The sequence below is a fragment of the Chlamydotis macqueenii genome, chromosome 5 (genome assembly GCF_036417535.1).
Source record: "Chlamydotis macqueenii isolate bChlMac1 chromosome 5, bChlMac1.mat, whole genome shotgun sequence".
Taxonomy (NCBI): Eukaryota; Metazoa; Chordata; class Aves; order Otidiformes; family Otididae; genus Chlamydotis; species Chlamydotis macqueenii.
Window position 1 is genome coordinate 64,048,350 of NC_141560.1, and position 12,455 is coordinate 64,060,804.

The 12,455-nt window shown below is 42.2% G+C and overlaps 1 protein-coding gene across 1 annotated transcript; it reads right to left on the reverse strand.

Moving 5' to 3' along the window:
* Positions 1–853: 853 nt before the first annotated feature.
* Positions 854–12,062, reverse strand: RCN1 (reticulocalbin 1). Its single transcript, XM_086748609.1, has 6 exons — positions 11,845–12,062; positions 8,521–8,714; positions 6,738–6,916; positions 6,147–6,207; positions 3,062–3,261; positions 854–2,133 (listed from the first exon to the last, which is right to left on the reverse strand). The coding sequence occupies exons 1-6, from the start codon at positions 12,060–12,062 to the stop codon at positions 2,026–2,028; spliced, it is 960 nt and encodes a 319-aa protein (XP_086604735.1). The 3' UTR covers positions 854–2,025.
* Between the last annotated feature and the right edge of the window lie 393 nt (positions 12,063–12,455).

Consider the following 12,455-nt stretch of genomic DNA (forward strand, 5'->3'; position numbering starts at 1 on the left):
CACGTAATCTCTGCCAGACTGATATCTGGATTTAACTGTCTTCAATTGGAAGATGTAAAATATTTCACCACAGTTCTTTTATGACCTTATAAAAATGACACTGTTTATAGAGGTCACAGTTCTACATCATCTCGTGATGATTTTCATGAATTTGTTAAATTGCTGAAGTATGCCACAACCTGGGAGTCTCAAAGCTCATCTCTGGATGCTTGTGTGACCACCATGGTCACATGGAGGCTGTTTAGTAGGGCCTGTTGCAATAGGACGAGAGGTTTTAAAATAGAGGGGGGTAGATTTAGATTAGAAATTAGGAAAAAATTTTTTACGATGCGAGTTATAGAACACTGGAACAGGTTGCCCAGAAAGGTGGGGGAGGCCCCATCCCTGGAAACGTTCAAGGCCAGGCTGGATGAGGCTCTGAGCAACCTGATCTAGTCAGGGATGTCCCTGCTCCTTGCAGGGGGGTTGGACTAGATGACCTTTGAAGGTCCCTTCCAACCCTAACCATTCTATGATTCTATGGTGTGATGCTCTACACCAAACCTTCAAGGAACCCCCAAGTGAACTGTATTGCAGAGTCCTAATCTCCTACTATTAGCGTTTAGAACAGATTCTAGATTCCTAGCAATAGGAACTATGCATATTGGACTTATTTCTAGCTCTTTTTTTAATGAGGTGAAGAAGAAACAGTTGGCGCCATATGTCCAGCTGCTGTTTGTAGGCGACCACCCAGCACTGCAGGAGCTGCCAATGACCCAGTGCTTTGGGAACTACTGGCTTTAAAGGCTTGGTTCCTGCTTTCACATCATCTCTCTATGCTAGTCTGCATTACCGTTATTGCATCTTCATAGTATCAAAAAGAAGTATTGGTTTTATTGTGCTTATTTTAAAACCAGTACATTTTAAAACGACCAAACTTATCTAAGTTGGGTATATAAAAATATACATGTAATAGCTCACGTTATACAGTAAAAAAGAAAGCACCTGTGTGGAAAGCTTACCCCTTTCTTCAGAAGGAAAGCTGTTTTCATGTAGTTGCTTCCGTACTTATATGTATATACATACAAAATCAGAACTTTAGCCACATAAATCTGTCCTCTGTCCTTGGTACAGAAGACAAAAGGCCCAGAGGGGTGATATGTCTCATTCTTTCTCCATGACAGAACTGCTGCCATTCACACTGTGTGAACAAGAGCATGGCTTCGGTAAAGTGCAAAAAGCATGAGATAAATTATGCTCCATGTGGCATAATTCCTCCCAGGAAACAGCATAACTAACAGCCCACAAACAATTGTACGTTATTCTGTTGTTGGAAGGAGCAGCTGTCACTATAAACTCTACAACCCTCGCTGAGGAATGCCAGCACAGGGTGCTGGGCCACGTGTGCTGTCTCTGTGCTGTGATGGGGGATACAGAAAAGGGCCAGTTGTACATGTTGCACTTGTAAAGCTATGAACCAGAGGGCTGTTGGGTACCTTCTTCAGCACCTCGGGCCCAAGCTGGGAGAGAAAAACAGCATGGAGAAAAAGGCTGTGGATCTTGTTGTGTTAAGCACTTTCTCTGTATAGGAGGGTCAAAGTAAAACTCTATATTGTTACATGCTATTAAAAAAGACAACTAAATAACTTAGTCTGTTTAAACATTAGGTTACCTTCTAATCCTAGCATTTAACTATAGTAAAAATGGGTATTTGAAGAAAATATTTCACTATTAAAGATCCTTGCAATTATGTTTTAGAAGTGCCTTTTCCAGATCAGGCTCTAATCTATTAAGAAAAGTTACCTTTTTTTTTTTTTCCAAAATAAAACTGTAGTAATTAGTTATTGTATTTAGCCATGTGAAAAGAGTAAAAAGCTATTTCTAAGCGGTTTCTGAGGTAATAAGCTGACATGTTAAAAATACATTAATGCAAGTCATTCAGTTGGGAGTGTGTCCATTGCCCATCTTCCTCAAAAAGAGGGAACAGACACGGTGATTTCAGTGAAGTGGAGAAAAGGTCTGTGGCATACTGGTTGACACACTGTATCATAGTTCATCGTGGTTTCTTGTGAGGTCCTCCCCATAATTAGTAGCTTGACTTCCAACAAACATGTTCCAGTTGTCTAGAACCTCCTCTTTTGTTAGTTTTTGATCCTGGTGGGAGGAAAACAAAAATCTCTGTAAGAACATATTAAAAGCTAAGTACAAGACACACCAGCACAGATTTACAAGAGCCCTGGGAAATAGACAGTTCTTCAAAGCAGCAGACTGCAGATTCAGGAATCATTGTAGCTGCCATGGTGAGGGAAATCTGGACCCCAGTGGAAGACAGAAGTCCCATTTCAGTTGGGTCAAACTGCTAATTCAAAGTTCTTCGTAATTACTTCAGTGCCAAACAGTATATGGGTTATCTGGTATGCAGTTTTGCCCTGTGGTTTGGTTTTACCTTCCTGGGAGTTAAAATAAAATCCTCTGGTGTATTTTGTTGAAGATGGTTGCTTATGTTAGCAATTTACACATTCTCTGTGTAAGAGTGTTTTGGCTTTTCAGGTTCCAACTTTGCTTATGGTACATTTCTGAAGATCACCATTCGGGATCTACTGAACCATTAATCTCCCATGTTAGAGGAAGTGGATGCATTGAGCCAGTCAAAGTCAAAGATGTGAGTCTGATTACAGAAATGAGGTTTTTTGCTACCTCCTATGTAAATTATCTTTACTTTTTCTCTTGCAGTCTAAATTAGCATACAAAAACCATGACCAGTCTTAAAAGGAAAAAGAATATTTCTACTATGTTAAAACTTCCAGATTTAAGATGATTAATAATTTATTATCAAACCTAATGAAAACCAATGGGGCTTCTAGAGCTAACAAAGTATATTTTACTACTTTTACTTTGTGATTCTAACCCTACCAACTAAAATTGGCATTGATACATTAACGCACTAGCAATTCTAGCTTCTAAAACTCAAAGTTTACTAATAAGAAAAGTTATTAGGAATAATTTCTTGCTAGCTGATACGTTTTAAAACAACATACCACCTTATATGACTTTAAAAAAAATATACTAGAACGCTACGTACCTTGTCTACATCTGATTCATAGACTAAATGCTTGGCTTCAGCTAGTGCATGATCATAGTCTTGTGGGAGAATCCAATGCTGAATCTCCTCTTTGTCCATCTTTCCATCCTTGTTAAGGTCACGAAAATCTGCAAACTGTTCACGCTCTGTAATCACCCAGTCAGGCTCTGGCCCACCCTCTTCATTTGCAAACATATCAGCTGGAGAGGAAATACAAGTCTCACTTGAGTCACATTAGTTTGTGCACAGTTTGCAAATTAAAAGACACTTCCACAGTGTTCCTCAGAGGAAGACTAAAGTTTTCACTCTTTGCACAGCATTTCTTTGTATAGAAAATGAAATGTGGGTTGTAAATAGAGTAGCTGTGTGTTTTCTTCTCTCAGGTTTATTTCTTCGCTGCTGGTGATTCTGTCCATTCTTACATTACCCTTGTATCATAACTGTTAGCCTCACTGCTGGTGAAGCTAACATGAGAGGTGAATGTGTCCAAAGGCCATCATGCACTGAATTTCAGGAAAAAAAAAAAAATTCACGATCTTTAGTTAAATGGCAATCATAAGTTTTAGTGCTGGGCTCAGTCAGATGGGGAGAAAGGAACTCAGCACTTCTATCTTGTCCCTGCCAGCAAATGTCTTTGTGGGTAAGATCAGACTCCAGCCAGCAGAGTGGTTAAGGCAAAAAAGGCACTGGGGAAATTTAGGAAAACAAAATTGATAAATGGAACTTGAATGCTTTTGCCCTGCTTTCAGAGAGATCTGTGTAAGAGAAATTCATTTTAGTAGATGAGTCCTTTTTTAACCATGCAGTGCTGCAGCACACTCCAGCAGAAAGTATTCTTCAGTGGTGCATTCTGTGTGAGAAACCACTGACAGTGCACTTGTCGTAGATTGGTACCTTGGGATGGAGTACCGTTTGTGACATAGGATGCACAAATTACATACACAAGCTGCTCTGTACATCAGTCCTGTGCTATATTTAAGAAGCATCAGTAGGAAAAGTCACAGTGGCAGCAGCTATCTGTGTAGAGTTGGGAGAGTAGCAGTGATTATCAAAAGCAAGTGATTTGTATCTGTTCTTTACAGCATAAGCCTTCCAAACGATGAGCAGTGTGTCCACTTTATCTTTCTGGTCACTGTGGCCGATCAGTTGTTTCCTGCTCATCAGGGCTGCTAGTTCCTCAGGCCTTCCACTTTTCTACTTTTAATTAAAGCCTGCTTTGTGATACTACTCCTATGCCTTTTAGGTTTGGTTTTCAAGGATGTGCTAAGGAAAAGTGGATCCCACATGATGGTCTCAGGGCCAGAGGCTGGCTGTTACTTACAGAAGTACAAATGCTGGACTCAAATCTAGGAATAACCCCCTCCCAGCCTGCAGGGTGAGGCTGAAGTTCTCTATTGGTAGAACTGTCCACAGTGTCCCTGAAATACTCTGTTACCTGCTCATGCACGGTAATAATTTAGTTCTCTCTGCTTAGCGTGACTAGGGATATTTTGTTTTGCTGCTTGTGTAAAATCTAAACCAAATTTTTTAAAAAACAAAATAGGAGGAAGAAAGGAGGACGAGGAATCTTCTATACCCTTCAGCAAATTTCCCCATCCAATACCTGATGCAGAGACTGCAATTTTTGGAGTTTTTTGTTGTTCCTTACAAATTACGGAAGAAGAGATTAGATATTCTGTTTTTCAACCCTAGCTTGATCAGAAATTTAAAAAATGTATCTGAAAAAGGGAAGTAGGAATATTTTAAGCACAGTTTTCCTCAACTTACGAAGAAAACTTCAGACAACACATTCACTTTCTTTTTTCATTTTTTTAAGTGCAAATTATATTGTTTATTTGAAGCAACTGACATGTCCTGTCAATTTGATTTATATCATCCTTGCCAATGTGGGGTGATCGTGACTAGAACATTCTATGTTCCTACCTATAGAAGACAAAAAAAACAAGCATTCACATAGTAACAAATGTTGACAATTACCTTATAATTATATGTAGGTAATGTCACTGAATGAACTGAAATTACTGTGGAAATTATGCTGCTCTGTTATTTCAGTCATAAATGAATAGCATTCACATTCTGAGGCTAAATATAATTTACAAGAAATAGAAACCCCCTGCCATTAATTAACGTGTGTATATTGTTCTCGATTATATGTGATCTTTATAGCACCACTAGAAACAGAAAGATTCATCTGAGTTTGCACTAATCCTTCCCTGGTGCTACTTTCTTGATTTAAAACCCATCAAAGTGAGTGCAGTGGGAGAAGTTAGCTTTTGGTATCAGCATAACGATTCGAAAGGCTAAAATGTATTACGTACTGCTGATCTCTAGTCCTGCTTCTGTTTTCCCTTCATAGGTCTAAATGCAAGACAGCAGCTAACTGCCTTGTGTGACTGAAGTTTGTGCAAATTAACTGTGACTGGTCTGCTGTTGATGTTTCCCATTTTGTTGTCTTTCTGCCACTGAAGTAATGCACAGCTGACTTTCATGGACTTCACAACTTCTTTTAGAATCTTAAATCTTAGTGTCATTTTTACACAGTTCATTTTTAGTGCATCCTGTATTTCTAGAAGAAACATAACGGCATCACCACACAGCTCATTAGAAATGTACAGGTTCTTACTTACTAATTCAGTTAGGAAAATAACTAGTAGAAAAAAAAATGAATTTCCTTTCTTGGAATGTGTGCTTCCCAGCTATTTTGCATGGTGCAGTACCATTCAAACTTGGGAACAGACTAATTCACTTCCTGATCCTCTTGCATTTCTAAACAATGCCTTTAAAAAGCTGTTAATGTGGCCAAGTATACAGAGAGCATTCCTGTCATGAAAAACATTATTCCAGACCCTCTTAGCCAAATTATTTGAGACTAAGAGGAGAATCTCACGCTGTAAAGTGTCAAGACCTTTTGCTGGTGATGTTGCTATCTGCCTAAAATGAAATTAAACCTTCTGGATTGGACAGCTGATTTAAAATAGTTGAACTGGAGCACAGTTCATCTTTGGGTTGTTAATACTGCCGCAAATAAGGGAGAAGATGCACAAATGGACTGGAGATCAGATAAGAAACAAACCTCAACACTTACCAATGTATTCATCTTGATCCACAAAACCATCCCCATTTTTGTCTATGTCTTCTAAGGTTTCCTGGAAAATAGTTTTGCATTGAAGTCATCGAGAGAGAACTGAGAATTCTGGCTACTTGCCTCTTGGATCATTTCACGTTAGACGCCTTGACCAGCTCTTGTACACAGGCAAACATACTCTCACTGATTCCAGTGTGATTGTTGTTTTACACAATGAATATACAAATATCCTTTCATGTTGAAAAAATTCCCTGCACCTCAATGAAATGGACACCATACTTAAATTTTAAGTTTGGGGCAGATACAAACTAGCATCAAACACTTAGCTGTCGCATGTCAGCACACCCTTCCTTTCACTTTAGTGTTAAATTCATGCCCCAAGACTGCTTCTTGACTCCATTTAGGAGCTGTCTAAGTGAATTTAACAAGTCTTTCTTCTACTGAGAGCTCTAAATCAAGTGAATTTCATAAAGGCATCCCCTTCTGTTCCCCACTTGACTATTTGGTGTGAGTGGAAAGATCAGAGAAGCATTTCAAAGCTTATAAAAAAAATACGAGTCAAAACAATGGCATTGGTTTTGCTCAGCTTACTAAGACAACAATGTTTTTCATATGCTCAAATTCCTCTGGGTGAAGGAAAGCAGTGAATTCTTCACGAGTGGCAGCTAAGTCTCCATCCAGATCTGCAGTTTTGAATCGTCTTTCATCTCTAGGCAGCATTTTTTTAAAACTGTGCTGATCGGTTGCATCTTGGAATTCTTCTGGATTTTCTGAAAATTAATCAAGACTATCTCAAAACTATGTTCCTTTTAAAGCATATTACCACAACAAAGTACCCCAATTTTCCATCAGAGTCTGGAAATACAAAGGCTTATTGCCAGAACAGCTGCTGTGTTAAAATGGAACTTCTCTTTCCCTTGAAGTTTTAAATTCAGGGGTCAACCACTTGGTTTGATTTTTTTAAAGGTGACTTAGTAGTACAGGTAAATGAGCGAGTAAGCCTTCTGTTGGAATCCAAGATAATGGATTTTGCAGTATTGTATATCATCCTTTATAGATTCTTTTTTTTTTTCTTTTTTTCTTTTTTTTTAATCTGCTTTTACAAGCACCACTTAGGCAGCATTTGGGGTAGATTTCATTCACAAAAGTTTTATTCTTCTTAGGAATCAGTATGATCTACAGAACTTTTTCATTTCAAAAAGCAAGCAAACCAAAGGAAAGTAGTTTCAGAAGCTGGCAGACTGACTGAGATAATCTAACTGCTATGCCTCTGCTACAGGGAACCTAACAATTATTTTCAGTTTAAAACAATGACATTTTTTCATGGTGTTCAGTGGCATAAAACAAATGGTATTTGATAAAATTTTAAAAATAGGATCATTAAACTGACTTCAAACATGAAAAATACTCGTATTATAACAATTTCATAATTTGCATGTTGGGAGACAAACACAATTGAAAAAGACTAGGCCAAGAGTCACAGATGAGAATATTAATTGTGCATTAACGCAAGACCACAACGTTGTAGCTGTTCTCCAGATCTCAGGGATTACAGAGAGGAAAGACAAAGAGCTGAGAAGGGCTCCCAGGGATACTGATGCAGGGATGGTTTGTCAAATATTTCCTTCCATAAATGTAATAAGCTCAATTTTAATCTAAGGTAGACTTTGGAATTATTACTGCTACTGGAAGCTTGCTCCAGAAACTGCCTCTATGGTAGGTAGATATTGTCTTCTCATTTCCAGTATAAATGGCCAATTAATACCAATTTGTTGTTCTGTCAGCATTGCGCTTTAGCTTAAGTGCTCTCTTCTCCTCTATTCCCTTCCTTAACTTACAAAGAGCAAAGGGGATGTATGTGGGGGCGAAAAATATTTAGGTATACTTATGAATACATGTTTCTTTTGCCTGATTTGTTAAGGATTTTCATTTGCAGTTGATCACAGACTGAAGCACATTGTTCTGCAAGAATGATTTTGATCAATAACTTTGCTATAACTTAGACCCAGCCTAAACTTTTAGCATCTAGAGTCTTAAGAGTTTAGACAGACTGAATTAACAAATACTGGTTAATGATGTAATATATTATTTTTTAATTAAAATGCAATTTTTAATGTTAAAAAATATATATATATTCTGAACTAGAGGAGACTTTAGTTCAGTTTTGTCAGTACATTTAATAATCCCTCTACAAAACCTTCTATGTTCTGGTGATCCATGTGGAAATGGCTGTAATAAACAACTAAGAAGTGCTTTTGACCTCTGAGCATCTATAAAATTTAATGTGACTTTCAAGAGTCCTAAATGTGACACCAAACTCCTGTTGACTGTGTGGCATGAAATCATGCCACATAATCTGAAAATGTTATCTTACCTAGATAATAACCATATGTGGCTTGTTTGTATTCTTCCCAGGCAATTTTATCATCCTTGTTCAGATCATAGTCTTTCCAAACTTTAGCCACGTTCTCATAGATATAGCGTTTCTGTACCCGTTTAATCCAGTTTTTTAATTCCTCTGTTGTGAGATAGCCATCTTTGTTGTCATCTATTCTATCCACAATTTTCCTGTAAAAAGAGACCAGCATCTTTAAGAGTTGACAGAAAAACAAACTACATGTCAGTCCAATTTTAGTACTCTTTATCTGGCCCTGATTTTCCACAAAAACATAGTCTAAAACTTATAAAGCTGCCCTACTGGCTAAGGCTTCTTGCATTTTGCAATTACCTTAAGGGATATGTCTCTATTCATTATTCAATATTGCTATGAATAATTGAAATAATTGATCAAAATTAGTGAACAAAGTACCTCAGATAAATACCTGGATTTCTTAGGTTGTATCTACTAAGTTAGGATGACCTGTTCTTCCCTGTTGATAGGGAGTGGCCATGCTGGGCTCAGAGTAAGAGACACTAACTTCACCTCAGGAGAAAGCCTGTACTGCAGATTGCTGGAGGGAACCAGGGCAAAAAGCTAGGATTTCATGGACACCTGCAGTTTCTCCTGTGGCTTTCCAGCAGACTGATGCTACAGTGGAGTGAGTTATGTGATTGTGTAATTATGGGCAGGTACACCACGTACAGTCTCCCCTTCCACTCCTGTTCCTCCACTTCTGTTCCTTTTCTTTCTTTCCCAGCAAAAAGGGATGTTGCTTGCATTGCCAGGAATGCCTATTACTAGCTAAAGCAATAGCTAGTCTGCAGCAGGTCTCCAGTCACTGCTGGCAGCTGGGCTATAAGTGCCAACTGTGCAAAGCTGCTAGCCTCAATTCCTGTGGAAATCAGCAGGAGTCAAGGTACTGGTGTACTCCTAGAGAAACTTCCATCTTTGAAAAGTTCTGCACGCAGCTGCAGATAAAACTGACCTGCAAAACTACGTTTAAAAAAAAAAAAAAAAGGAAAAACAAAGAGGCAACATGCTCCTCTACCATTTAGGTTCTCTGCACTAAATCTCTCAAGGCATGCCTGTAATTGCTAAATGCCACCAGTTTGAATTTGAGCTTGTAAAACTGGCTTCTGTCCCAGCTACAGTGGCAGACCAGATAATAAAAGCCATTATCTACAATAAGAATGCAGCTTTAATCCCACATGTTGTAGGTAAGATTGTCACAGCGTTACTGTGTTCTGGGTACTGGCCTGTGCGAAACTATGGATCAGGAACAGTGTGGGCAGCAGGAGTAGGGGAATGATCGTGCCCCTGTACTCGCCACTGGTGAGGTTGCACCTCAAACACTGTGTTCAGTTTTGGGCCCCCACTACAAGAGAGACACTGAGGTGCTGGAGTGCATCCAGAGCAGGGCAACTAAGGTGATGAAGGGTCTGGAGAACAAGTCTTACGAGAAGCAGCTGAAGGAACTGGGGTTGTTTATCCTGGAGAAGAGGAGGCTGAGGGGAGACCTCATTGCTCTCTACAGCTACCTGAAAGGAGGCTGTAGGGAAGTGTGTGCTGGCCTCTTCTCCAAAGTAATTTGTGATAGGATGAAAGGAAATGATCTCAAGTTGCGGCAGGGGAGGTTTAGATTGGATATTAGGAAACACTTCTTTACTGAAAGAGTGGTCAGGCACTGGAACAGGCTGCCCAAGGAAGTGGTGGATTCACCATCCCTGGAGGTGTTGAAAGAACATGCAGACGTGGCACTTTGGGACATGGTTTAGTGGTCATGGTGGTGTTGGGTTGATGGTTGGACTTGATGATTCTGCTAGCGGTATTTTTAATACAAAAGAAGTCAGGACTGTTCACTAGAAAATTATTCATGCTGCTTCCTTTTCACCTGTACTCTTGTTTTTATAGGTCCATTGCATCCATGTGCACTATATCGTTCCGGTTCCCAGTTGAAGACGGGGACAAAGAAACAGTCTTGCCTACAGGCTCCCAAAGGTATGGGTATGAAGCTACTGCGTGGACTGTGGACCTCAATTTTTATACAGATAATTACCTGTAAAATGGCTCAGGATCATTCTAAGTTTTGTAGCAGAGCTGATGTACATTGGTCAGTCTGAAAAGCCTTAGTGCCTTTATTTTAAATAGTTAATTCTTGAATACAGCAAAGAATTCAAGCAGTATGTTAACAGACACAAAATGCCAGCTCATACACAGGAGTTTACATGCTCAAGCGTGAAATACCTGAAAGCTTACTTTCTACCTTTATCTTAGGTGAGATTACAGTCAGAATTAGTTTTCTGACTGTAATAAATAATAAAGAAGCTAGAGGGCATGTGCAACAGGTACATACAACCTGCTATTACACAGATTTAAGCTGCCAGTCTGCAAAGACATCTGGTGATGAAACAAAGTTGAGGCAAGAAAATCATTGCTATGAAGTAGCTGAAAGAGGGAGACTTCCCCTCTACACCTGATGTGAGTACAACTGCATGCTGATAAACTCTAGGCTTGGCCTGTATATCGGTGATACCGGACTAAGAGCTTGTGACGGAACTAGACAGTTCTCTAACTACTGTTAAACTGAGTTTTAATTAATGAGGCGTAAAGGAGGGAGAAGAAGTAAAATAAGGAAACTTGTTGCATGGACTCTGTTCTTGGTGCAGAGAGCAGCATGGAAGCAAGAGCAACAGTGTGAGACAGCGGGCAAAGATGTCACAAGTGGAAAAGCTGTGGGAAGACGGCTTCGAGCAGACTTGTAAATGGAGCTGTGAAGAAGGAATGGTTTAAATTTGATTCAAACTAATCTGGTCCAGGCAAGTGACCCAGAGGTAAGGAGCTGCAGCAGCAAAGCCCTCCAGCAGCGGGTGAGGTCTGTCCAACACCGGGCACAGCACCGCACACAGCAGACCCCCTCCAGGAGGTTTATTGCTGTAGGACCAGAAAAGGCAGGAGAGAAAAACGCAGAAGTGATGAACTGCTGGTTGCTCGTTCGCAAAATCAGCGGGCGGTGAGGGCAGCGTAACCGCAGAGCTGTCACTGGCTACACGGGGGTACCAGGCACCGCTACAGAGAGGGGGGAGCTGGAGCGGGACACGCAATCCCCAGTGCCCTCCAGCCGCCCCGCCCCGCCCCACACCCAAAGGGCCGCCCCACGCCACCTCCCGGCCGCTCGCGGCCCCTTCCCGCGCCCACCCCGGGCGGCGGGCCGCCCCCGCCGGGCCCTCCCCCTGCCACGTTTCCGCAGGCCGCCACGCTGCGGCGACCGGGGCGGCGGTTGTGGCGGGGCGGGCAGCGGCCCCGGCCCGCGCCTCTTACCCCAGCCTTTCCCGGCTCTCCTCCGGGCTGAGCTGGTCGAAGCTCCGCGCCTCCTCCTTGCCCAGGAAGGCCTCGTGGTCGTACTGGAAGCCGGGCTTGTCCTCGTGCTGCGCGGCGCCGGGCCGCCCCCGCTCCTGCCGCGCTGTCGGCTTCCCCAGCCCGCCCGGCAGCACCAGCAGCGCCAGCGCCAGCCGCCACCCCGCCCCGCCGCCCGCCATGCTCCGCGCCCCACCGCTCCCCAGGCCCCCGCGGCCGCCGCGCACCGACAGGCCCCTCCGCGGCGGTGGCACCGACCACCCCCTGCACCGCCCCGGTCCCGCTCCTCCCCCGGCCGGCCGAGGGCGGGGGGACCGGACGCGATTGGGCCGCGGCCGGCCGGCAGCGGAGAGTGGCCCGGCCCGGCGCCACGTCTGCAGAGCCCCGGCGGCCGCGGGTTTGTCGAGAGGAGCGGGAGAGCCCTGCTCGGCGCGGGGAGGGGGGGAGCCGAGGGTCCCTTTCCGCTCGCTTCCCAGCGTAACGTGCGAAGTCCACACCGTTAAAAACCCACCTGAGCACGAAATAGCGGATCCTTTCCGTGCCTCTGCTGTTCTGTGTGGTTTATTCATCCAGAG